This window comes from Anomalospiza imberbis, chromosome 23, assembly GCF_031753505.1.
Source record: "Anomalospiza imberbis isolate Cuckoo-Finch-1a 21T00152 chromosome 23, ASM3175350v1, whole genome shotgun sequence".
Classification (NCBI taxonomy): Eukaryota; Metazoa; Chordata; class Aves; order Passeriformes; family Viduidae; genus Anomalospiza; species Anomalospiza imberbis.
In genome coordinates, this window is record NC_089703.1 from 7,230,718 (window position 1) to 7,257,909 (window position 27,192).

The following is a 27,192-nucleotide window of genomic DNA, read 5'->3' on the forward strand; positions in this document are numbered from 1 at the left end:
CCTTTCAGCTACTACACATTTGCACTATATTTAAGTGCTACTCAGGAAGCCAATATTGTGTATTATGTAACACGAGATTAAGCATTAATGAGGCAAGAATAAAATTGTTTATCTAAACCCCAATCTGAAATTAAACAGAAGTTTATGCTGAAAGCTCACACTGCACTCGTTTTGCCTCCTAACATTAACAGAGCACAGCTTATTTAGTCTCTGAGTTAAGTCCCAGCAGCATTTAATTTGAAGAGGAAGATTTTACTATCAGAAGAGAGACCATTTTTCCTAAAGAAATGATGCATATTTAGTTCTTATGTGCATAAATACAGCACACTGCAGGTATTTCAGTGTCAGGAAACAGGCAATATTCATAACTCCTGTTTACACTGTGCTTTAGAGCTAAATAAAGGAGCATCCACCCAGAGGCAAGACCTTTCGATTGCACTCTGTCATCTCTTGCTCAGCAGCCAAACCAAAAATCACACACACCACAGATACCTATGTGCTCGACAGGGAAATTCAACCCAAAATTAGCCCGGAGTCTGCGTGCCTGCACAAAGATCCTCTGTCCTCCTCCTGGGCTTCCTGCAGGCCTGCTGAGGAGGAGAGAGGGGCACGGGGACCAAGGTGGTTCCAAAATCTCAATTCAGCTGCAGCAAAGGCCGTGGCAGTCTGGCAGGGTAACAGGACATCACTCCTGGACCTGGGAAAGGGACAGTCACACACATCCCCACGCCTGGGGGCACTGCTCAGACAGCACCCTGCCCCAAAGCAGGCTGCAGAACCCCAGGCACAGGGAAACAATTCTGTTCCTGCTGGGAACAGGCCTTGAACAGTTCAGACAAACTGCAAGGGCAGCTGGGGCTGCCAGAAGCCTTCCTGAGAGAGCAGCACAAGGACAGGCTGAGGAGCAGGAGCCAGCTCTGGGTCCCAGCAAGGTGACACCAGCACTTGGCACCCTCCTGCTCTGATGGAGTCACTGCCCTGCACGAGTCCATTCCCTGTTTCTCTTCACCTCCTGCACAAGCCAACGCAGAGTTAAGCTGTTTCCATGAACCCAGAAAGGCAATCCCCAACCTTGGAGGCATTTAAGTACCTTTATCTCGGGCCTATCACAATGCTGGTGCTTCTAAAACTCTCAAATTCAAGTAGCTCACTGTAATCATCTAAAGAATTCAGAGCAGAATGTTAAATACTCGGAAAATCCTGTATTATCACAAAGTTTTAGCAAATTATCCCAAAATGGGCGGATGGCAGGGGAATAAAACCACATTTAAAGCCAAACCAGATAGTTAAGAAAACTGTTGCCAGCTGTGCACCTTTCATTCTCACAACATGGGAATTTAAATGAAAGTAATTATTGAAAACTGTTCATGCCACTGAAAAGCCTCCAAAATTTACTTCTTCCCATGAAGAGCAATCAGCAGGAACCAAAGGAGAGCGGAGCAGTTCATCAGCTGCAGCTAAGGGGAAACCACCCAGGGGAAGATAAAAGGAAGGAAGCTGCATGGAAATAGAGGAGAAGGTGCACTTCAGACAGGTCAGTGGAAACCCAAGGAAGTTTCAGAAGTGTCATTTAAAAACCTCATGGCTCAGGTACACGGAGGCACTTTTCCTCCAGGTTAACACTGATCCTACATTAAAGCAGCACCTTCCTTGATCCATTTTATTCCCACGTCCACTGGGAACCCCTCCTGGACATAAACATGGAAATAAACTGGAAATGCGAAATAAACCAGCGGAGTGAAGACCCAAACAAACACACCTTTGATATGGAATAAACGTTCTCTTTCATAAAGCTTTTTTCTTGAGGATTACTCATTTAGAAGAAATTTTTTTCAAATTTGTTGAAAAGCTATGTTCAACTAGTTAAAACACACATTGAGAAATACAGGGTTTTCTCAAAAGATATTGCACACTAACTATGGAGGGAAAAAAAAAAAAAGCCAAGGCAGTACTCAAATAGGACATTCCTTAACACACTTGTGAAAGCTCAGGACAGGATGGCCTGATTCTCATCTCTCACCACGGCCGCTTTACACCTTCCCAAAGTAGACAAGAAACACAATGTCATGTTCACCTCCAGATCCTGACTGCCTGCACAGCAGCCTCAGCTTGATTTAACATAAAATAGGCCTGGTCTCTACAAGAATTCCCTATTTCTGGTGTACTCCTCTGCTCCCACTGGTTCCATGTTCCAGGTTTAGGCTGACATTAGGGAGAATTTTCCCCCAGTGAAGGGGCTAGGAAAAGACAGGTTTTACAGAAATCTTGGTAATAAGGAGATTTAACTTTTAGTGGGGATTGCAGAGGCAAAACCTCCTGGGTCCCCTCCCCACAACCTTCAGTGACCAGGAAAGAAAACTCTTAATAAATCAGATGTCCAAGAGCCATTAAGGCAAGTCACTCCAAGAGTGCCCCTGAATCATCTTTAAGTACCTGGAAGTTGCTTTAGTATCCATATAACAACTTTTTAGAGTTTCACTGATGTTAATATGGAGGCTGAACACGAGAATAAAGCCTTTTTCTGGTGTTTCTGGAATTGCTACAGGCTTACTTCACACTGCAACAGAAAAACGGCAGGCAAAGTATCTGAAATTATTCTGAAAAAATGCAGACAAATTAATCCCACAGCCTTGTCATTTACATTACTCGTTATCCCACTTAAGGGAACAGAAGCAAAACTGTACAGTCAAATATTTACTGCAGCCTTTATGCTGCAATGTCTTCCTACAGCACAATGGCTGTAAATTTTGGCTGAAAAATATTGGGAATTAAAGAAAGCAGAAGTGAGGCCTGTGGGCAAAAATAGGAAGTGGAGATTATAAACAACCCGTTGTAGGTCAAAGGTTATTTGTAGATCAGTTACCACAGGGGCTAAAAAAACTCCTGAGCCCAAACCCATCAACATGATACTTCCTACAGCTCAGACTTAATATTTAGTCTTCTCTGTAGTAAAAAATTAGACCTAATGAAATAAAAATATAACACTTGTAAAATGAGAGCTTCTGTGAGGTTTATCCCCGCTTGCAAAACTTTTACAAAAACCCCAAGGCCGATATCCAAGCTCCAATGTAAGAAGTTAAGCACAAACAGGGGCAGGCACCTGCCCCAAACTCTCCATTTTCAGGGTTTTTTTTTTTCCCTCCCCCCTGCAAAACATTTTTTTTCATCACAAAAAAAAAAAATCATATTTGAAAAATAAATTTCAATTTATAAAGACACAATATACTTCAGAGCTGCTGTAATTCAAACTTAGAAGAGGACTTTTGCCCCTCAGCAACTTCACCATCAGCAGAATTCATTTCTAAAAGCAAACACTGATTTGTTCTAAACCCGTTCCGGGAGATATTCTGGAGGAAAGAGGAAAGGCATGATATGTGCTAGGTTTGCCAGATGCTGATAAGATCCACACTATTCCAGTATTCCTTCCCAGCTGTCACCTTTCCAGGCCTCCACGCCTCAAAATCCAACACTTGAGCAGTAATTTGAGTTTCCTTTCACGGCAGAATGAGTGAACTTGTAATTGTCTCATCCTCCCCTTCCTTTTTAGCTCACACAGTGTTACTATTTACCGCCCAAAGATTTGTGCTATCACAGCACTGTCTCACAAGAACCTCCGGGAGGAGAATGGAATCATCCCACAGAAACTGGGAGGTTTTTAAATATTATTACAGCAAGGCTCTTCCCCAGTGCACATCCAGACTGCGCACCTACAAAAGTCTAAACGCGCTGTGACGCTTCAGATCAGGGCTAACACACTGCTAGAAAATTGTCCAGCTCCATTTTCACGGAGCTACCTGCCTTCTAAACCCAGAACAAAACCGAAACCACTTTCCCAAAGGCTCCCCGCAGTTAAAGGACACCGGCAGCACAGAAGCCGAGGCTCCTTTAGGGCCAAGTGAGCGGCTCCCCAAGGCGTCCCGGACCCTGGCTCCTGAGCAGCAGTCCCCCACCGCTCCCTGCCCGAGCCCCCAGCCCTGCCGGGATTTTGGGGGGAATGACAGGGTTACATAACCCCGAGGAGCTGGGAGATGTCGGATCCACCCGCAAACACGAGTTCCAGGGAGGGGAAGAGTTAAGCAGAGCCCGGCACGGTTCGGGTCGCAGGCAGACCTCGGGCTGCTTTGGTTTAGGTTTTCTTTAATTACCCGATGCCACTCGAGCCCCACCGGGTGACACAAAATGTATTATCCAGTCGTAATGTCAGAATTTAAAATTAGATTCGGTCTCCATAAATACACTTCACCCAGGCTCAGTGGCTCCGTCCAGCCATGACGATTATTTTATGTAACATCTTTCAGAGCCCAAGACCTAAAAACTGCACTAAAAATCAGCAGCTGCCTCGGCTGGCTTTGGATTTCTCTTCCGTTTATCTGAGGAGATTTCGGGGTAAAAAGGAAAGAGTTCTGCAAGATCCAACAGCAAAGCAGCGAGAGAAAAAGCGAATTACATAAAGTCCAAATGTACTTACGGTCTCCTTATTGGGAAGCAACTCCTTTCGGATTCTGAAGAAGTTCTTGCCGTACTGCCTCAAACCCTTAATAAACCGCTTCTGTGATAAAAGATAACAAAAACAGCGTGTCAGCAGCAGTTCAAAAAAAAAAAAAAAAGACAAAAAAAAAAATTTAAAAAATCCCCCAAACGGCGGCTGCGAATCGGCAGCGGAACCGAGCGGCGCCGGGAGCCCGGGGAAGCGAACGCACCTACACGGCTGCGAACGGGGGAAAGGGCTTGGGAAAGACACCGAAAAATCCCAACCGCATCCCCTTCCGCGTCCAGCTCGCAGCGCTCGCAGCTCCGCCGAAGTCGGTGCCGCTGCCGGAGCCGCTCGGGGCCGGCTCCGCGGCCGGGCAGCGCAGGGCAGAGCGCGGCGCCGGGCTCGGGGCTCCGGGCAGGTGCCGCAGGGGTTAAAGGCTCGCAGCCCCCGCGTTCCTCGGCGGGGCTCGCCGGGGCCGGGGCCGGGGCCGGGGCCGGGCGGGCAGCGGGGCCGAGCGGAGCCGAGCCCCGGAGCAGCCGCGCAGGGCCGGGCGGAGGCGGCGGCGCCCAGCGTGTGATGGCGGCGGGGCTGGGCGGGCGGCTCCGCGGGGCGCGCCGCAAAAGGCGGCCTGGATCGCCGGCCCCCCTCAGCCGCGGGCCCGGGCCCGGCCCCGGCACCGCCGCCTCCTCCGCCCGCCGGGCTCGGCCCCGACACCGCCCCCGGCAGCCCCGGCAGCGGCCGCCGCCCGGCCCCGCTCCCTGCTCGTCCTCTCCCTCCTGCTCGTCCTCGTCCTCTCCCCGGCCCCTGCCCTCCGTACAGCCGCGGCCGGGGGGCTCCGGGCCCTGCCCGCGGCCCCCCCAGCACATCCCCGCGGCGAGGCAGCAGCGGGAGAGGGACGGCTGGACAAAGTGCCTCTCTCTGCAAGGGCCATGCTGGAGAAGGACTTCTTCCTTCCCTACGAACACCGACAGAAAAAGTGTTTCCTTTTTCCTTTCCGATCAGCAGAGTACACGGGTGTAAACAACAAGCAAACAGCGAATTTCTGCCCGCAAAACCGACAAGGGATGTTGAGTATGTGGGCCCTGCTATTCCAGGGAAAGGAGGGAAATGACAATTTGCAATTCCCTAAAAAGAAACAAGAAAGAAAAAAAAAAAAAAAAAAAAGCCCTTTTCCTTTCCTATAAACACTGTGTACAGGTATAAACAAGGAGTAAATAACAAATTCTGTCTGCAAAAAAGATAATGAATGCTGAGTATGTGGGCCCTACTATTCCAGGGGAAGGGAGGGAGATGAGATTTTAAAATCCCCTAGAGAGAAACGAGCCTCAAGTTGGCTTTAATGCATTTTGGATCGCATCTTTTTGCAAGCATCTGCTGGAAGGAGGTGGGCAGGGATCACAGGCTGCCATGATGTGAAGGGCATGAGGGCTCCCAAAAAGGTGAATTCAGTGCTCAAACGGTGCCCCCAGCAGCTGCCAGCACAGCCCTGGATGCGAGGGCAGAGCCCCGCTCAGGATCCTGCAGGTCTGCTCCCACTGGGATCTATCCTCACCTAACCCTGACCCTCAAAACCAGCAAGACTGCAGAGTTCGCCAAGAACGTGCCCGGGGGCACGGAGACGGGAATTAACCACCGCTTGTAAAGGCTTGGAGATTACAGTCCCTTCCAGTGTGTGATTTACTCATACCCACCTGCTCCTTCCAAAGCAGCCCACACAGCACCCCGGAGCGAAGCGTTTAAGGGGTGCCTGAGCTCCCAAACTCGGGAAGTTTTACTGAGAGCGAGGTGCCGGCCCCCAGACACAGGCAGAAGTCACCAAGTACCTGCAGAGCAGGATGCCGAGTGCCCACGGAGTACAGCTGGGCCCTCATGCACTCACACACTCATTTCTTCCAGGTGAATTTTCCCAAGGAATTCTCATTATGCTGGGGTGCGTGCATCCCTCCCCTGGCACCACAAACCTCTGGCTGGTGCTCTGGGCAAGAGAAGGTGGCAGCAGCAGTGACAAACACACCCCAACACCACTCCCAGCATCCCAAAGAGCAGTGCAATTCCCGTCTGCAGGAATCCAACCAGCTAAAAGGGGAAACATGGAAAGGCAGGCGCTCAAAGGGAGCGTTGCAGGATGCCCTCAGGCCCTGCCATCGCTGCCTCTGCAGCATCACTTCACAGCGCGCGCAGCAAAAGGGGACCGAAAAAGCTGTAGGGAATAAGGAGAAACCAGCCCAGGTCCCAGCCAGTGATGGAACAGCTCAGGGAAACAGGAGAGCTCAGTCTGGTCCATGGCATAAAATGAGAACACCCAATTCCTATTCCTTATTTTGCCCAAGACTTACTGTGGTGCACTTGAATTCTTAGGGAACAGTTTAATTTGTTTTTTAAGATTCCTTTTAACCAAACTATGTTATATTTGGGTTGTGTTGTGATTCAACTCCATTAATAACACCTATGACAAACTGTTTTCCTTTGACCCCATGGGATGCCAAAGTCCCTTCTGGAAATGCAAGCCTAGCACAGAGCCCGTCTGAATAACAGAATTAGAGGGACCTGGGAATGCTGCTCCAAATTTGCAAGTAGGAATGAAGTCAATCCTTCTGGCCGATTCTGCTGTCACCTTTACTGATGTTATACAGAACTATCCTGGGCCACTGAGGCACTGAGAGATACCCAACTCTAAAGGAGCTTCGTGCCTCTTGGAAAGGCAAGAGAGAGACACTTCTTAATATACAAACAACAACAAAGCACTCAAAAAATAATTTCAGAAACTCAGACAGAAATTCCAGAGCTTAATAATGCTTTTTAAAAAAACATTTTCAGATCTTCCTTCCTATTCTAGACTTCCATTAATTCAGGCATCATGGCCCATTCTCCCTGCAGCAAGAACAGCTACTCCTTTTCTCCAAGTCAAGCCCAGCACAGGCCTCAAAATGGCTTTAAACAGAACAGAACGAAATAGTTGCACACCAAATCAGAGGTGACCTGTTGCTCCCCGGTGTCTCACAAAGCAGACTGCCTGACACTGATTGAATTTGCTCTCCCCTGCACAAATGACATGCACCAGTGCCGCAGGAGATGCTGCACTGCTCACAGGAGGCATCTGAGAGCGACAGCTGCCAAGCTAAAATAGCCTCAAACCCAGGGCTGGGGGAGCAACGAGGCTCAGACCTATGGATAAGTTTGGGTAAGAAGTGGAAGTGGCTCTGGAGCACAGTGGTTTCATTTTTACAAGTACGTAATTTGGATTTTTAGGACAAACATTTCAATTTTACCACTTCTGTTTAACTTTAAAAGATTGCTTATGACAGGGTTCTGTCAGCATTATTGTTTGTGCCGCTCACTGAAGACAAACTGTGCCACAATTAAAGAAGTGCTGTGGATAATGAGGGCTGTGAAGCAGCTTTAGGAAATCCCAGGGCTTGTGGGGCGGCCGGTGCTGACAGACACGGTTTTATGGGGTGGTTTCCATGGCTATGGACCAGCCCCAGCACGAGGCCTCCTAATGCCATTTGATAATTTGATGAAATGCATTGGATGCTGCAGCATCCTGCCTGTACACAGGGAGCTATAAATAACCCGGGCAGAACAAGGAACAAGCATGTTAATGTTTGCCTGCGTGTTCCTTGCAGGTCCCATATTTCATCCCGAGGAACAAACCTCCTGACAAGATACACAAAGCCATTCTGCCGTGCCTGACAGAGCTCAGCTGGCACGTTTGTCACGGGGCTGGCAGTGCCAGGGCTGAGCTCGTGCGTCAGGGTTTCCATTATCCCCAGATTACAGCCTGGCAGGAGCAACTGGCTGCTGCAAACCCTGCACCCCGTGTGCTTCTCTACCTCAAAAACCCCAAATAAAGCCGCTGCTGAAAGCGTGCACCAGTAACATCCCACTGCAAAAACAACCACCAACCTGTTCAATCAACTTCCAGCTGAAGATTTCCAACTGAAACCTTCAGAAAGGCAGCACAACTCTGATGAACGCACAGATTCATCACTGCTGCTAACGTGTCTCTTCTGATGTGGTGCTGCAATCGAGTTCAGAGCTCATTATTTTCTCCAAGAAATTCCGTGTGCTGTTTCATTCCCTCCCTATGATTTCCACCTGGTTAATGAGTGAAGAGCATTGTGAAATGAAAAACATTTACACACAGGGCCTCTTCTGATCTTTCTCAATCCAGGAAATAAGGATTTTATTTCTCCATCTTTCTCATAAAAACCAAAATCAAATCACCTCTTTAGCCTATGTCCAAGAACAGCAAGTTCTTCTCTCAACCTTTTTCCTTAATTCTAAGCAAACAAAATGAGAGATTTTGCTATGATGAAAGCAATAGCTTTAGTGCGTGTCTGGAAAGGCCAGGTTTTCCAGGCAGATGCCAGTGGAAGCTGTCACCACCTTCCTTATTTAATATGCATTTTAAAGTTTTATAATAAACATGGTAGGAAAATGTATGGGGTTTTCATTAACAGCAGATAAACACTAAATACATGAAAGCATCTTTCCTGATCTTCGCGAGCTGCAAAACTTCTGTTCAGTGTGCAGCACATTTAGAGATATTTGAAAATAAAATCATGTTTTCACCCAGTTCTCTCACACAAAGATACGGAAAACCAAAATATTTTGGTGTCGTTCATTCGATACCAGTCTGTATGACAAGGCATGGATGTTCCCACTGGAAATTCAAAGACCCTGTGCAGAGTGCAGCCCTGGTCACCCGCACGTGACACAAACCCTACACTCCCCAGGCCATCTGCCCGTGAGATCAAGTGTCCTCTCTGAACAAACTGACAAGGAATAGATCAGCTGAAAGCCTTCAAGGTGCCCAACAATTTGCTCTCTCCCTCCCAACTGCATCGCTTTGTCTTCCTGAAAAATTATACTGAAAAAAGGGAGCCTGGCCCCAAGTGTGGGGGCTGAGCCCAAAGCTCTGCGGGAGAGGCACCTCCCAGCCTGAGCTGGAGTGCCCACAGCAGCCACAGACGGAGTCATTAACAGCTCCCTCGAGGGAATGCCAAAGATCCTGGATGATAATGACCCCCCTTCCACGGAGCTGCTTTTGTTGGGAACAATGGAGCTCCCATGGTACCTCTCGCTGGCTGGAAATATTGGTATTAAGTGAGCGTGAGCACAGCTGTGTGTAAATGACACATATAAACAGATTAGATTTGTGTATTTATACTGGATGCAAACACATTAATAGCACATTTGCATACCCAGTTGGCTAAATGAGATTGCATGCAGAGCAGGATTACTGGTTACAAACACATTTATTTAGGATTTTCAATAAAGTATTTATATTGCCATTCAGGAGGTCAGAGTGGATTCATCATCCTTTTTCTCCTCTTTGCCTCCTCAGACACACACAAATGCTCTTGTCAACATGCTTTGCACGGATTGCCCACCCCTCTTCACAGCTAGGCTGGGAAAAGGGCTCCAGCCAGCAGAAGGAGCTGAACTGAGGTGCTCAACCCAAAGGCTGCCCCAGTTTCCTCCCATTTACTTTATTCGAAGTGATGTTTCAAGGGGATGAGAGTTCTCCTTGTGACCACAGCATGAACCACTCCCGAAATGCCAGTTTACAAAACTCCTCATCCCCTCCTCTGTTTAATGCCAGGGATCAATGCAAGAGTCTGCACGAAAGGCAACATGATATTGAAGGTGACACAACAGCTCTCAGACATTTCCAGAGCTGCAGGAGAATTCAGCTCTTCCTTCACCCCGGGCCTGGAGCTGTCAGGGTGTTGCTAACCTTTTGTGCTGACCCCAGCTGGATTTTCCCATCAGGATTTTTACCAGAGCTATTTTTATAAAGAGGAAGATTACAGGTTCACCCGAAGCACCAGGCAAAGCTTTGATTCCCATTCTGCACTGTACCTGTGTCTGGGGGAGTCCTGATGGGAAAGAGAAAACAAAACAGCAAAAAAATGAAAAAAAAAAAAAAAATCAATTCTGTCTAAACGAGGAGCCTTTCTGTTTGCCCTAACTGCACCGTGATTATCAGCTCTGGGGGCTCTCACTGCACAGCCTGGATCAAATGCTCCCAAGCCCTCAGCTCAGGCCGTTCCCATTAAAAGCCCGGGTGCTGCCTCCCTGTCCCTGCCCGGCCCCGCCATAAATCAGAGAAATCATCCCCGAGCTGAGAGCTGAGCTGCTGGAGAGGCACCGGGAGGCACCGGCCGGGTTGCCAGGCAACCTGTGCAGGAGGGATGCAGGGATGGACCCAGGGATGGATGGATGGAGGGATGGATGCATGCAGGGAGGGATGCAGGGATGGACACAGGGATGGATGGATGGATGGATGGATGGATGCATGCAGGGAGGGATGCAGGGATAGATGCAGGGATGGACACAGGGATGGATGGATGGATGGATGGATGGATGGATGGATGGATGGATGGATGGATGGATGGATGGATGGAGGGATGGATGGATGCAGGGATGGATGCATGGATGGATGGATGGATGCAGGGATGGATGCATGGATGGATGGATGGATGGATGCAGGGATGGATGGATGCAGGGATGGATGGATGGATGGATGGATGGATGGATGGATGGATGGATGGATGGATGGATGCAGGGAGAGATGGATGCAGGGATGGATGGATGGATGGATACAGGGATGGATGGATGCAGGGATGGATGCAGGGATGCACGGACAGACAGATGGGAGCTGCTGACAAATGGCCAAGGGGCGGCACCGCCAGACTGGTCCCTGTACCTCCCCACCCCTGCTCGGGCATGGCTGTAAAACCCAGCTCCAAAGGCTTCTGTGACGAACACCTCCTCCCTGCTCCATTCCCGACTGCTGCTGAGCTGTGGGAGGCAGTGATCCCACAGTGATCCCACAGATCACCCAGAGATCCCACAGTGATCACACAGATCACACAGAGATCCCACAGATCACCCAGAGATCCCACTGATCACCCAGAGATCCCACAGAGATCCCACAGAGATCCCACAGATCACCCAGAGATCCCACAGAGATCCCACAGATCACCCAGAGATCCCACAGAGATCCCACAGATCACCCAGAGATCCCACAGTGATCCCACAGATCACCCAGAGATCCCACAGTGATCCCACTGGTCACCCAGAGATCCCACAGTGATCCCACTGATCACCCAGAGATCCCACAGATCACCCAGAGATCCCACAGAGATCCCACAGATCACCCAGAGATCCCACAGAGTGTGGCAGCAGCAATGTGATCCCCTAAACCAGATAAAATCAGAAACCCGAGCCCAGCCCGCAGAGCTGCAGCAGCAGCAGCTGATGCTGGGATCAAACCCTGCCCTGGGCATTAAAGCAGCAGCAGCAGGAGAAAAGGAAACCTGACTTTCCTTTCCTGCAGCTCTGGAAGGGCTGCTGGACAAACACTCCACTCTGGGAAGAACAGCTCCTGGATTATTCCAGGCATTATCAGCCCTGGTAAGGTCACTAATGGTCCCACATTTCAGCAGGGCATGAAGAGGCAGGCAGAGATGAACCCTCTCTTGAAGGCTGCCCAGTTTGCAATTTCCTCTTCTCTGCTACAAGAAGAGGGGGAAGAGGAGGCGTTCCCTTTCCAAACCAAGGCACAGAGGGGTGAGGGCAGGAGGAACTTCCAAAGGGAGCAACAAGTCCTGGGCCTGCCCTCGCTGAAAAAAAGAGCTCTCTGTTTATCCAACCTCCTCTGTCTCCTGCAACGACAGCTTCTCAGTGCTGGTAACAAAGCTAAAATGATTTGAGTGTGTTTTTTACATAAATGATTTTTTAAAGGTGCCTTTTAGGAGTTAAACAGAACAAAGGTCTGGCACATTTGTGACCCAGAAAAGCTAAACAATGTGCTGCTGACAAGAGACAACAGAAAGCTTTTGATTATACTTCAGATTGCCTTTTCTGTACACAACGAGATTCATTCCTGGTTGTTATTTTAAACTGCTGTTAAAATGCTAATGTACAAAAAGCCTTCTTGTACCTCAAAACCAAAGAGCAAGTAAAAAGAAAGAGCTGGACTTGTTCCATTTCAAGGACTACCAGAAATACCTTGTGTGATCCTTCAAGGCTCAAACACAGCATTTCCAGTGAAGTTCCCTACTAGAGAAATGTTGTTCCTGTGGGATTTCAACCATTATTGTCAATTATTCTGGAGACAGTTTCTGCTGTCAAACAGGGATTTTTATGCAAATGGAAGAAGGAAACAAATAAAAGCACTTCAAGAGCCCCCAGACTTTGGAGCAATGAACAAATCCAAGAATAATGAGACCAAATGGAGATGAACCCTCTCGAGAGGCAGGTATTTCTGTAGGTGCCTTCCCAGGTAAATCATTAACAGAGGGGCTGGGACTGCAGCGATACCCAGGGCGGAATTCAGGCACCCAGATACAAATTCCAGTTTTTGACCCTTGCCAAAATGATACCAGGCAACCTCTGGAAACTCCCTAAATTCCTCTCAGAGTAAGTCTGCCACTGGCTGCAGTGGAGTGAAGAGACACTGAGCACGCAAAGCTGGGTGTAGAAATACTGATGACAAAATCAAATCCCAGGCTGAGGGACACATCCTCAGTGAGGGGGAGAATGGGGCCAGTAGGGAAAAAGGGACCACGAATAAGAGAGGAAATGATTAAAGATTTGAAAATGAAGGACCAGAAATGCAGCTGTAACAAAGGTGAAGGCTGGAAAGGAAACCTTGAAGGTGGATATTGTGGAGGGGGGCAGGGGGAGGTGGTGCTGAGACTCTGGAATTACCTCCCCAGACACGTAGAACTGGACAATGCCTCCCATAACCGATAAATGAAATATGCACCCTAATAAACCAGAGGTGCCCTCTTTGCCTTCCCCAATTTGTGGCAAATGGGATGTTTGATTTGAGCGCTGAAGTTATTCCAGAGCAGTGGAGGGGAATGTGCCGCCGTGTCATTTATCAGCTCCTCTAAATGCATAAGGCCTGGCTGATCAATCTCCCCACGCAGCCTAAAAGCCATATAAATCTGAGGGATGCAGCCAGAGGCCTGGGGGAGCAGGGAGGAACAAAAGGCTGGGGAAACCCAGGGTGGAACAAGCACGGGGGGAGCAGGGCAGGTACCGAGGCCGTAAAAGCTGAAGCACAAGCACAAAGCCTTCACCACAAAACAGGCACAACCACGAGGCACAAAGTACAAAAACAACACTGGGCAGGAGCAGATTTTCAACTGCAGCCTCCTGGGCACAGGTCAACACACGTGAGACAGCAGAGAGCAGCTCCCCATGGGCAGAGAGGAGCTGGGCACTCCAGGAGCTGCTCTGGGCTCAGCTGGGCCAGCCACGGGCTCAGGGTGAAGCTCCTCCACGGCCAGGGATGGACCCCAACTTCCTTCCAGGGGGAATCTGCACACCCAAATCCGAGTTTCCTGGCAGCTCATCTGGAACCCCTCTGGTTGGCTCTGGCTCACAAACGAAGCCTCTGCAGCTCCAGCAGAATTCACAGAATCCTGGAACAACCCCGAGCTGGGAGGGACCCACAGGAGCACTGATCCAACTCCCATCCCTGCCCAGAACACCCCAGCAATCCCTCCCTGTGCCCCGGGCCGTGCCCATTCCCTGGGGAGCCTTTCAGTGCCCACCACCCTCTGCCTTTTCCCCCTGCAAGGTGTGCAGTTTCCCCTGCATCAAGTCCTTATTGCTGTCAAACTCCTTTCGTGGCACTATCATCATTAGCTCCACTGGCACTGCTATCCTTGTAACTCATTAGGGATCTGGGATGGATGCAGAAAATGATGAATATTTAGTCCCTATTCATCTACTACAGAAGCTGCCTATTATCAAACAAGTGACACCTTTACAAACTTAAATTAAATAATGGCTCCCGTGGAGGATTCTGAGCCCCTGACAGGATGGCAAGTGATTTAAGTAACATAAAGCTGAGCAACTGGTGATGGATGGTGGTTTTGCACTCGCTCTCTTACAGCCTGTAATAGAACAAATGATCATTTCTCAGCCTAATTGAATGTGGCCGCCCCGCTCGTACACAGCAGAGACAAAGCTTGATAATTTGCTTCATTAAAATGCATTTTTATGTCATCGGAAAGATTAAAAAAAAATTGGTTCTGTTGATAGGGGAGATTAGAAAAATAAAATTTATCATGCAAACAGCACTTGCAAATGAGGTGTATTTTGGCATTCATACTGCTTATGTTGTGCAAGAAAGATAAGCCCTGAGCACTAAAGCACAAGAGCATCCACATTGTGACAGCAATCAACATTTCTTCAATAGGAATTATGTCACTACACCCATTTGAAGAGCATTTTGTCATTTGCTGCTGCAATGGCCACTGGGCCAGACTGAATAATTCCCAGCTAAGCTGTTGGGCAGAACACAGAGAATCCAGTGACATTCAGGAAGTTTGGGGGTTTGGGGCTGTCAGCCTCTGTGTTCAAACAAAGAACCAAAGTCAAGACTCAGTCAGAGACCCAAACTACCAGGGAAAAAAATTTCAAAAATCAAATATCATCTTGTCAAGTTGCAGACAATGCTGTCATCTGTCTGCACTCACTTTGTTTTAGGGGTTGGGGTTTTTGTGTTTGTAAAGCAATCTTGCTGGGAACAGCAAATTGCCATTTAGACAGCAAACAGCTCCTCCAAAATAAAACAAACATTTGCCACTTCAAGTAGTCCATTCCTGGGCTCTGTGAGTTTAATAAAGGGTAATTCCAACATACGCATTGGAAAAGGAGATGCTTTTACCTATATCAACTTGGACTAAGCCAAAATCACTTGGAAAGCAGCTGCAGATTTCTATCACACACTAAAATCAGAAACATATCAAAGCACTTCATTATTTATTACCGTACTTCAATTGCACTTTCACCACAACCACCAGAGTGAGTTACAATCCCTCCCTCGGTTCTCCTGCTATGCCAAAAGCATTAAGCTCAGAAAATCCCCAGTTGTGATGATCCCTGCACTCCCCAGCTGCTCTTTAGAATGTCATGACTCAGTTTCCTTCTGGAGCAGCACAGGATACAGCAGGGGTTATATTTAACCCAGATTCCGGATCCCTGAGCAGATAGGATCTGGATAAAAGGTCAGGGTGGTGCAGGCAGAGCTGTGTCCCTGGCAGACATCAGCAGAGGGTCCGCGCAGGAACCTGGGGCTGTTCTGTGCCCAGCGCAGGGTTCTGCTGGGCTCTGCTCAGCTCCTGCTCTGCCCTGGGCTGGGACAGACCCACGGACACCATCTCACCCTGCTGCTGAGCAGCACAGCTCCTTGGGCCCTCTCTGCTCATGAAAGCACCCCTCTGCCCCCTGGGAGGACAAATGCTGTCCCTCACCCCCCAGCACTCGTTCCCAATTGGAGATGCACACGCAGGGATGATGCAGAGCGCCAGGAAGTGCGAGTGAGCTCCATTTCTAAGGTGCCCTTGAAAAGGAGCTGAAAATCACGGCTCTGACAATCAACCTCTGCCGTGTTTATTAATCTTGCAAGCAGCACATCCCTTCCCCTGGCAACGGGGAGCTCAGGGGCTGTGGAGTGCAGACCCTGCTCTGGAAAACGCACCAGCAGCTGCTGAAGGCACCCACGGATGGTTTGGGCTCTGCTGGAGCTGGAGGCTGGAGTTTCTCTTCCATCCCAAACAGATACAGCTCCTGAGCCGTGGCTCCTGGCCGGGCCAAGGGGCTGAGCTGGTGCTTTTGGGGATCAGCAGCACGGTAAGTGCTTAACAGATAAAAATGTTCCACGTGAGGGCAGAGAGACGGCGGATCAAGAAGCACACACACTTCAGCAAACCCCAAAATGATATTGTTAAGGAAACAGCAACTTCTCTGGCAGCTGGGCAAAGATCAACGTCAGGGAAAGCTCTGAAATCACCCACTCTGAAGCCAAGGTCACTGACAGGATTTACAGATTTATCCCTGAAGAGCCTTTGCCGAACATGAAGTGCTGAAATAATTTTTTTTTAATCTCTCCCCCCGCCCCTTCGGGCTCCCTCATTTACTGGAGGCCTTTAGAATTCATTCCTTTTCACAGCTGGTTAAACAATGGAATCTTTTGGCAAACTAAAAGGACAGAATTGATTGCCCTACACAAACTTTTCTGCACGTATAATTGATTTTTAATTCACTGCCTTATTTCCAAAAGGACTTGACAATAAACTCGGTGCTCTATGTGCAGTATTGATCCCTCTCAACAAGGGCTTGGATCAAAGACTGATGCAAGTTAATCACAAACAAAAGATTGTTATCTTTCATCTAGGAACCTGTGTTTAAACCAAATTCCCCTTTTCTGAGCTGTAATACACCTTGTATTTTCCAGCTGTACTGCACCTCAGCATTTTGTAAACCTGCCAGCTACTCAGTAACTATAATTTTATGCAACCTTTAAATAACAACTTCTTCCCCCAAGCAGAATAATTTCATCCTTCACTGGTCACTTTTGACTGTGAGGGCTGAGGGTTCTTTTCCACTCTTAGTTCTTAGAATAAGGCACACACAAGACCTTCCCACATGTGCTTAAACTAAAACCTTATTTATTCTTAAAACACAGCTCCTACAAGGCCACAGCAACCTGAGTTTGCTGGGTTTTTATCCCAGTGCTCAGCTAAGTTTCAATTGTTACTGACTATCACACTTGCAGACGTGGCTGGATCACTAAATTCCAGCAAATGCTCATGCAGTGGGACTCTCACTCCTCTGGGAAGCTGCAGTGTTTATTTTTTGGGGGTAGAACAATGACACTGAGCAGTAACTGGTGTCTCAACCTTCCAAGCCCACTCCAGGACCCAGCCCTGCAATGCTGCTCAGCTTTTCCAATTTCCCTTTATGATTTCTTTCCACTCGACCATTCCAGAGGCTCTGTTTCAATCTGGCTCTGAATTCCATTTTCTATAGCTGCCACATAAACAGTAAATAAAATCCATGGTGTTTTTGCCCCAGCTCTGTCTCCCAGCATATCTGAAGAGCCCTGGTTTCAAAGGAGAACATGAGAACAACGTTTTCATCAGCATACACTCCAAAAAGGGTGGATGAGACATTTGAGGATGATTCCAGGCAAAGAAGCCAAGCAAATAAGTCTGTGGGTTTTGCATAAGTAATTCCTTGACCTGCCACGCTGGATTACAAACACTTGCAAACACATTAGGAAAGTAGTTTGCTGTATCTTGTCCTTTCTGGCAGAAGGATCTCCACTTGTGTTTTATGATAAACAGGTTTAAGCTGAAGCCAGGTGTGGATATTTTAAAATTTATGAACTTGTAAACCGATGTACGCGGCCAATTAAGATTTAGCAGCAGCCAGGATTAACTACCCCTGCACATAAATGGAGGAGGTTGTTTGAATGGAGGTTGTTTACCTCAACTACTCGACATCAACAGCCATTTAAAATATTTAAAAGGCAGAATATTTCAAGATAAAAGGCAGTTATCAGCGGTGGCACTGCCAGTTCTGCTCAGAGGTGCACATGGTGACAGACCCTTGCTAAGGAACACTTGGCAACTTCCTTTAGAGACTTTAACATGGATGGAGCAAAGTGTAGAGCAAAAGGGAGGAACTGCCCAGGAAAGAATGTTCAAGTGCTGCTTCACCCACATCTCCTTCAACTTTGGAAGACACAGCCCCGAGTTCCAAAGGTGCTTCAATTAAGCCTCAGCAGATCTTCATAATCAACATCTGAATGCTAATGAGGAGCACAGCTCCATGCAGGAGAGCATCCCTGTGCAATAAACTGCAGCAGAGCAGCAGCAAACCCTGCCTGTAGCGAGCATGCATAAATAAACAGAATTAATAACTACCCAAGTGTGGACGGGTGACTTAATCTGTTTCGATTAGATGCAGCTCAGCCCCAGGCCTTTGTGGTGTTTAAAATGTGTTCATCATGTTTAATTAAAAACATAATAAACTGGAGGTTCCTTTAGTTCTGATTCGGATTTCTCTCTCCTGAAAGCCCTATTGATTTCGTCAGAACTTTTGATAAAGAGAGAGAAAAAAGCACATTCTGAATGAAGAGATGAAAGTGTGAGGTGGGACTGGGCTGCTGGGTGAGCAGCAGTCAGAAGCAGCTCCTCTCCTTCCACACTTGCAGCACATGAAGCGCTCCAGCACAGAAAACCTTTCCAAAGCTAGAGATGATCACTGCTCCCTGTATTAATTCCACTCTTTGATAGGTTATTGATCCCAGCTGGGAGCTCATTTTTGCACCTGGAGCAAGTGCAGGGTCAGAACTGCACTGAACATCGCTGAGTTGTAAATGTAGAAGCCATCTTGCAGAGATTTTCTCCCAGGATTTTTCATGGTCATTCCATAAGGACAGTTTGTCCTGGGAGATGTTCCTGCTGGAGCCACAGCAGGGAATGGGGATGTTCATTTAAGCTCAGCTGGAGAAGTTCCTGATCCTGGCTCCAGATTTGGGACCTCAACTCCATCATCAGGGCAGGCAGCAGAGGAAACAGAGGCACTGCCAGACTCCTCTCATGGCTCCAAACCCCACTCCCGCAGCGCTCACAAAGGATTTCCAAGAGCAGAAGAGCAGAGCAGCAACCCTCCACCCTAGGGGGGATTTCTGACTGCCTGCATGCAAAACCCCACACCTGGCAAAGACTTACAGGGGCATTTTTGGAGGTGACCACGAGGTGCAGAGCAGAACTCACTGCTCTGACACCCTGGGCTGGGTTTGGCTGGAGATTTAAACCTGTAGGAGGCACAAACCAGGACAGCTTTGCTCCTGGCTTCTCCCCAAACAACCCCCCTCCTCCATCCTGCTGTCTGTGGAAGCTGCAGCCCCTGAGCACCAGGAGATGCTGCTGCAGGTTGTGTGTGCTCAGAAGGCCTCAGTCAGGCATTAAATGGGACAATTGCTGCAGCTTGCCCACAGAAGTGAATTCTTGAGCACTACCAGAGAAACCGAGCCCTGCCCATCAAAGCTCTGCTGGAAATGGATGCTGTCAGGTGGGGAAGGAGCCCTCACAAACAGGAAACAGCTGCTGGAGCTGCGCTGCACACAGTGCACGAGGTGCCTCAGCCACGCTCCCAGGCTGTGGGCAAGGCTGGCTCTGCCCCTGTGCCTCCGCGTTTACATACTGGGACAAAAAAAGCTTTAAAAACAGCCACAGGCTCAGAGGCACGAGGGAAACAACAAACCCCAGTCTCCATATTTACACAGCCCTCATGTAACTCAATCATGGCCAATTTTATCCTCTGTTTAATTCCATCTAAACATCTGCAACCACAGCAGCAGCAGGAAAAATAACACGACTCCCATCCTTTGTTTTAATCAGGTCTGACACTGCCAAGCAGCTCCTACCTCACAGTTTGGACACAGGCAGCGGAGCTGTTCTAATGGAAAACAAAGGCTTTGACTTTGGGCAGCTGAGAGTCCACAAAGAAGTTTTAGGTATGGTGGTATTATTATTATCATTATTATTATTATTATTATTCAGGCTAACTGACCAAAGCTCTGTATCAGGTGTGGGATTTGCTTATTTATCCAACTGCAAACTTAAATCTAAGTATTTAAATTTAAGTAAGCCACATTTGCTGGGCTGCCAGAAGAGATTTATTACAAGTCTAGCCCAAACAGGGACAGGGATTGGACCTGGGTCTCCATTTCCCTCAGAGCTCTCTGGGATTATCACCCACCCTGAGATGAGGGGGACACACAGAGTTAATGCTGTCACCACAGTTTCATTGCTTTGGCCAGACTTAGGGTTTGACACCTTGGTATTTTCTGACCAACACTTCACTGCAGAATTCCTCTGCAGCTTTAGCACCCTGTGGGTCAGAGCTCTCCTCAGTTTCCCAGGGCCTGCAATAAGGAAATTTCTCCTGCAAGGCTCCAAAATGCAGCACAGCTGCTTGGGGCTGGAGCTGGCTGGAGCTGCAGGGACCAAGAGGCTCTGAGGCTGTGCAGGTGGAGCTTTGCTGTCTATAAATAAGAGCACAGTTTGATCTTTGGCTCTGCCCAGCCTGGAGGGCTGCCAAATGTTTCTGGAAACTTGGATGGAGCAGAACAAGAACAAATATGATAAAATGAGCTGGGGCTGACAATGATTTATGGAGGCAGTGATCATTACTGCTGCTCACAGGCTGCACTTCTGCAGTAATGCTTCACTTTTCAATAAACTTTGTTTTTTTTCCACCGGTAAGGCTCCATTCTCTCTCATTTAACATGGGTGGATCATCAAAACCCCTGAGTGCAGCAGCTCCAGCACTCACAGCTCAGGGCAGCTGATGGAAAAAAATGAGAGAAAAAAGCTACACAAGGAGAAAAAGAGATGCTGGCACAATTTACCCCTGGATGTGTGCAGAGAGCACAGGCTGGAGCAATCTCAACCCAAACTTAGCAAACCCAGGGCACAGCCCTCCAAGGCTTTGTTCCAGCAGCCAGTCCCCACACAAAGCTCCCTTCTGGGATGAGATAAGTGCAGAACTGAGCAGGGGAGCGTGTCCCAGGCTCTGCCCTGCCATCCTCCCTCCCTGGCTCAGGCAGCCACAAAGGGTCTTTGTTGGGCCTGGAACCAGCCCCAGACAGGGGCTCTGGGCTGGCCCAGCCTCCTCCAGCTCCTGCAGGAAGGTTTAAATGAGGAGAGAGCAGAGCACACGTCATGCACTGCAAGAACTCCCTGGAAGCCTTGCAGAGAACCTACAGCTTAAAAAAATCACTCCAGCCATTGCCTGAATAATTAAAGCCACTAAGTGAACATGAAAGTTTCCTCCATTAATCAGTTCTATTTCCTAACACCAATGCCAGCTTTATTAGTTGCTTAACAAGATCACATTTTTGTTTTTGTTTACTTCTTTAAACACTTCACCAATTAACCAGCTTAAAAATTGACCCTCTCAAGGCAAACAAACAAACAACAAAAAAAAACAACCAAACTTTTCTCCTGTCACTTTTCCATGAGTAATTAATTCTGTCATGCACTGGATCAGGTTTTTTCATTTATATACCCATGCATGTGTATTTTTATTTACACACCCGCCCTCTTCTTGCTCATAAAGAGAACCTCTTTAGGAAAAAAAAAAAAACCAAACAACATAAAAAAGCAAGAGCAGCAAGGTGAACCATAAAGGCTGGAGGAGATAAATCATTTCCTACCACTTCATCTTCAGTCCAACACTTCTCAATCAGCTTTGGCACAGGTTTCTTCACCAAGCGCTGCAGGGCTTTTCCAGCATCGTAGTTACTTTCATGTAGCTGAAAAATAAAGACAAATAGATCATTCAAAGGAATTAGCAGTGATCTGATATTGGAGGGGGAAAAAAAACCACTACAGGGAGCCACATGAGATGTTCTCTGCCTAATTATTTTTACTGTTGATGTATGAAGTGAGATGTAAACAACCTGAAGGGTAACTGAGGTTTTAGCAGGGGAAGAAGCAGCATTAAACCAGGGATCCCCCCCTCCTTCCTAAACCTGCCCCAGGGAATGTTTAAGCCAAAGTCACACTGCTCCCTTCCACTCACAGGGCTCAGTGTGATGTCAGCCATGAGAAAATAAAAATGAATCCGTGCTGGGCTATACTCCACACAACTCGGCTGCAGTCTCCCGTGGTCAGCAGAACAGATGTGAACTGCTGAAGGTGCTCTTCCCCCTCCACCAAGTTACTGGGGCATTCCTTAGTTTGGAGTACTTGGGGGGATTTTAAAGAAAGAATAAAAAAGATAGTACTTCTTAAAATAAAAAGTACTTCACTCGTGGGCACAGAGCTCTGCTGTTAATGCAGCGTGTTTTTGGAACAAACACAAATGGTCCTCAACTGGCAGCCACAACCAACAACCAAAACAACAATACAAACAGGTTTTCTGCAGAGAAACGAGTGCCTGAATGACAGAGGGTGGACAAGAAAGCAAACGAAGCCCCAGTGGCTTTTGTCAATTGTGAGCTTTTACTTGGCACCTGGGGGAGGCTACAGGAATTCATTCCCTGCACTGATGCAGGGCAACCAAAGACAACAATGCTCCAACTTCCAGAAGTTCATTTCCTCCTGGTGCCCCCTTCCAGCCCTGGCTCTGGGAGGTGCCAGCACAGCAGGGCACCAGCAGGACTGACAGCAGGGCTAGCAGGGCCAGCAGCAGGGCCAGCAGCAGGGCTAGCAGCAGGGCCAGCAGCAGGGCCAGCAGCAGGGCTAGCAGGGCCAGCAGCAGGGCCAGCAGCAGGGCAGCAGCAGGGCCAGCAGCAGGGCCAGCAGCAGCAGGGCCAGCAGCAGCAGGGCCAGCAGCAGCAGGGCCAGCAGCAGGGCCAGCAGCAGCAGGGCCAGCAGCAGCAGGGCCAGCAGCAGCAGGGCCAGCAGCAGCAGGGCCAGCAGCAGCAGGGCCAGCAGCAGCAGGGCCAGCAGCAGGGCCAGCAGCAGCAGGGCCAGCAGCAGCAGGGCCAGCAGCAGCAGGGCCAGCAGCAGGGCCAGCAGCAGCAGGGCCAGCAGCAGGGCCAGCAGCAGGGCCAGCAGCAGCAGGGCCAGCAGCAGGGCCAGCAGCAGCAGGGCCAGCAGCAGCAGGGCCAGCAGCAGCAGGGCCAGCAGCAGCAGGGCCAGCAGCAGCAGGGCCAGCAGCAGCAGGGCCAGCAGCAGCAGGGCCAGCAGCAGCAGGGCCAGCAGCAGCAGGGCCAGCAGGGCCAGCAGCAGCAGGGCCAGCAGCAGCCCTGAGTGCCACTGCCTGGGCACAGCTCCTGCCTCCAGCCCTGCCGTGCCCTGGGGACAGCAGGGGATGGTGCAAACCTGGGCTGAGGGGCACAGGGACCCCAGGCCCCCTGACCTGAGCCCGGCTCAGAGCTCAGCCTGCACTGCCAGCCCTCACTGGCTCTGCTCAAGCACCAAAACTGCCTGAAAAAAAATAAACCAAAAACAAACAAACAAAAAAACAACTTTAAAAAGTAGTTCTAAGGCTCCCGTGGTGTGCAATGCCTACTTACAGGCATGGAAATAAGATGTTGCCTTTTCTGCTGGGTACACATTAATTTTCCTCCCTGTTTGCACTCCAGCACTGGGAACAAATCCATCTCAAAGGAAAAAGCACTGTTTGTTTTGCCTGCTCACCTTGCAAATGCCTCTTTTCTGTGCATGCCACTACCCAGAGGATTTTTCACTCAGGAGATGTGACAGTGCTGAGGAGAATGGAGCTCCTGTTTCCCTCCCCTCTCTGCTCCCTCCCAGAACACCAGCGATGCCAAAGCCTCTTTTGTAACTTGGAGGGCATCTTTATTTTGCCTCAAGGACAACACGTGTTTTTCCCTGGCAGCCCCACTGCCCAAGCAGCTCAATCTGCAAGGAAAAGAAACCAGACAAGCCCAGAAAGAACAGCCTGGGCTGACAGGCAACTACTCCAGAAAAAGACAAGTTCACAGGCCAGCAAGGCTGCCCCAGATCAGCCACAGCCACAGATTACATGGGCATGAACTTCTGAGCAAGAAATTACATTAATAACAACCCCAAACCCCGTCAGCACAGACGTGACTGAAGAGCCATGGGACAGAGAAGACCCCTGTGAAAACATGAGACAAGCTTAGAGTCTCCTGAAAAATGTTATTTCTAGCAGGTGGGAGTGTTAAAAAAAAAAAAAAGTTTTATAAGTGCCAGGAGTAGAATAATGCAGCAGAAAGGAAAAATATTTTCTCTAAGTGCTGGAGTTAAATTTACATGCTCCAGTCTGGCTCATTCTCTGCTTTTTACTTTCAGCCATTTAGTATTCCTGAGCACTTTATTGGCAAGATTCAGAGTATAAATAAAAGCTAATGATGACTGCCTCTGGTTTCATTAACTTCTGCTCGAACTTCTCCAGGTATTTCTATAAACACTGCATCATTGTCCAGCCAGCCAGAGAATCTCCATCTTTAGCATTAACTCTGCATCCAAATTTGGCACCACCGTGAGATTTGATCTGTGAACAATTGCAACAAAGGGAACCACCACAAATGTACCTTGAAACAGAAAACACAGCAACTTCTGCACCACTGGACAGGATTAAAGCAAAATTCAGGATGTGCACGTGCCCAAAAGCCTCCTTTGCACTGCTATTACAGAAAGCCAGGGCCCAGGGAAGGGATTTCACATTCCCACAAGATTCCAGCTCCTTCTGCAGCCTCTGAGCAGAGCTGCCATTTCTGTCTGGGTGATGCTGCAAATAAATTCTCCTTTGGCATGGCTCAGCTGTCAGGCACCTCCAGTCTGTAATGAACCCATGAATTACATCTTGCAGCTCTGACATCTCTGGGCTTGCTCATCAAAATATTGTTCTTCAATTGTAATTTATAACTTAATTTAAATGTCCCTTTCCTGTGACCTTTTTAGAACAGAGTGCCATTGCAGCTGGCAGCTCCTGCTCCAGCAAGGCTTCCTTTGGCAATTACAGCCATTATGCTCTGCCTTGAAAAGCCCAGCTCAGCCAGGCTGCATTCAGGGCTCAGCATTAAATAATTGCAGTCCATTAAGAGCACTGAGATCCCAGAGCCTTCTTCTCCAAGGAAAAATTGCTGCTGTCTCATGAGAGTTTTACTGAACTGCTTCAGAACCACCAGGTCCCAGCCTGGTTTGGGTTGGACCTTAAAGCAGGAGGGATTGTTCAGCCAAACCCACTTTAATGGGGCTGCAGCAAGTCCAGCACTGATGGGACAGCACTGGAATTCCAGAGTTCTGCACTTCCAGACTGGCTCTTCCATGGGATGATGATTGGTCCCACATCCCAAGATGAGGGAGAAGGGAAAAGAAGGAAAATGAGGAGCAGGATGGGGATTCTGCCACGAGCAGCTCCATCTCTGGGTGTGATAACTCCAACCCAACACCTCATTTAATACAAAATGTAATTCAGGCCACTCCTTTCAGCAGCAGAGCTGACCAATTGCAGTGGGCTGTGGATATTCTGTATAGCTATGGACATCTTGCCCCACTATGGAAACGGAATATGCTCCTTTTCATTGTTACCAACCATTTCTAAAACCCAGCCAGACAAAAGCCCCAAATGCCCTTTAGGGTATAATTTGGGTATCGGACATAATAATTAAAAAACCCCAAAAAAACCCAACTTCCATCTCTTTCCCCCAGCTCTAATCTGTTTTAAGCCTCTAAAGAGCTGCTGCTGAAGATTTAAAAGCCTGGTGTTTGTGATGCAGCCACTTTGCACTGGCATTGCCAGGGAGGTGCCAAGCAGCCCAAATGCAGCTGCAAAACAGCTGTGGGGCAATACAGGCATGGCCAGTGCTCCACACAGAGCCAGGGCAAGACCTTGCCAACTACCCGCAAAACTTCAAAAACACCTTTCAAAAAACAGGAGTATTTTGCATGCTCCCCCAAAATTTTAACAGCAATCACAGCCGTGGGTTTTGGCCCTTTCTGAGCTGCCTGTAAGAGCGAGGATGAGGATGAATGGAAATTCCAGTGGCAGGATTGTCTCCTGCACTGAGGCGGCTCCAGGCTGGGACAGGCCTGGGCAGGGAGCCTGGCCCTGCCTCGTGTGAACCAGGAGAGCAGCTGCTCATTAACCTCATCCACGAGGAAAACCAGTCATAAGGAGAAATGCTAACATATATTTAAATAATTTTTTTATGCTTTCAACCTTGTCTGTAGTTAATGAACAAGAAAATCTGGTCTAAGGGCAAGTTAAAACAGGGAGTAATTTGTCTGGGTGACATCTTAGTTAGAACTGAATTTCCTTGCACTGAGATTAGCCTGTCATGTTTGTCACTCATAATGACACGTTCCCATGCAGCAGAGCCATGAGAAGGCACAACAACACTATTAGTAAAGAGAGATTTACACAATATTAGCATATCATTGTTTGGGCTCTCCTCCACGCAGCACTACATGAGCTTGTGTGGTGCCATTTTTTCATCTTAAGAGGATAAATAGGAGTGGCTGGCTGTGATTCCCCCAGCAAAAACATGAACCAAACCCCAGAGATTGCGAGTTCCACACTGAGTTTGCAGCCTGCCTGCCCCAGGCTCTGCTCCAGGCTTTGCTGTTCCACAGAACACCAGGCAAGGCTGACCTCTGGGAATGAATTCTTCCTCTGCAGCTCTGTCAAGACTGAGCTCAAAGCAGTGAATTAATCCCTGCTTGGCCTGGGATCTCTGGGAACAGCACTGCAGAACCTCTGACCAGCAGGCACGGGTCACAAGGATGAAAAAGGTCACGAGTTTCTGGCTTTGCACTGCTGTGGACACAGAAAGGATCTTAAACCACATCTGATGCTAAATCAGAGTTTGGAGGCAAAGAGGAGGGAGGGAGGGAGGGAGGGAGGGGAAGGAACTACTCCCAGATTCCCCCAGCTCTCCCTCCTCAGCACAGCCAGCAGCAGCAGGGTTTGTGCTCAATATTCACCTTGCTCCATCCTTCCCTGGATTAGCAGACCTGGCACCACCTTCCCCCCCCGAGCAGGATGAGCTTTCTGGGATCATTTCTTCACCATTATTATGGTGAAAGACCTGCAGGAGCTGCTGTGTCCTCCTCCAGCCCTCCCAGTCCCACAGGGGCACCCATCAGGAGGGCAGCAAACTCCAAATGAAAACTTCATTTCCTTCCTAAGGGTTACAGTGACAAACGGGGCAGCAACAGCAAACAAAGGACCTGGAGCTGGAATTCACCTGGAATGCTGAGTGAATAATCCTTTCAGTGAGCTGAGATATAAATACATGTATGTGATGTCTGTATGTTGCACTGTGCCTTCCATGATCTTCATTTCTATCTGGCATAATTAACAATAAATCATTCTGGGGGCTTACAGCACCTGTTATTACATAAATAAAACAGCAGCAAAGGAGCTTGTCAAGACTGATTTATGTGAAG

The 27,192-nt window shown here is 48.6% G+C and overlaps 1 protein-coding gene across 6 annotated transcripts in view; it reads right to left on the reverse strand.

Annotated features, from left to right (window-relative positions):
* Positions 1–27,192, reverse strand: part of RERE (arginine-glutamic acid dipeptide repeats) — a 174,643-nt gene that overhangs the window by 35,640 nt on the left and 111,811 nt on the right. For all 6 annotated transcript variants that reach the window (XM_068171477.1, XM_068171471.1, XM_068171476.1 and 3 more), the window contains exons 10-11: positions 21,519–21,617; positions 4,469–4,549 (exon numbers count right to left, since the gene is read on the reverse strand). In XM_068171477.1, the coding sequence (XP_068027578.1) occupies positions 4,469–4,549; positions 21,519–21,617 (180 nt within the window). The remainder of the gene's footprint in view (positions 1–4,468; positions 4,550–21,518; positions 21,618–27,192) is intronic.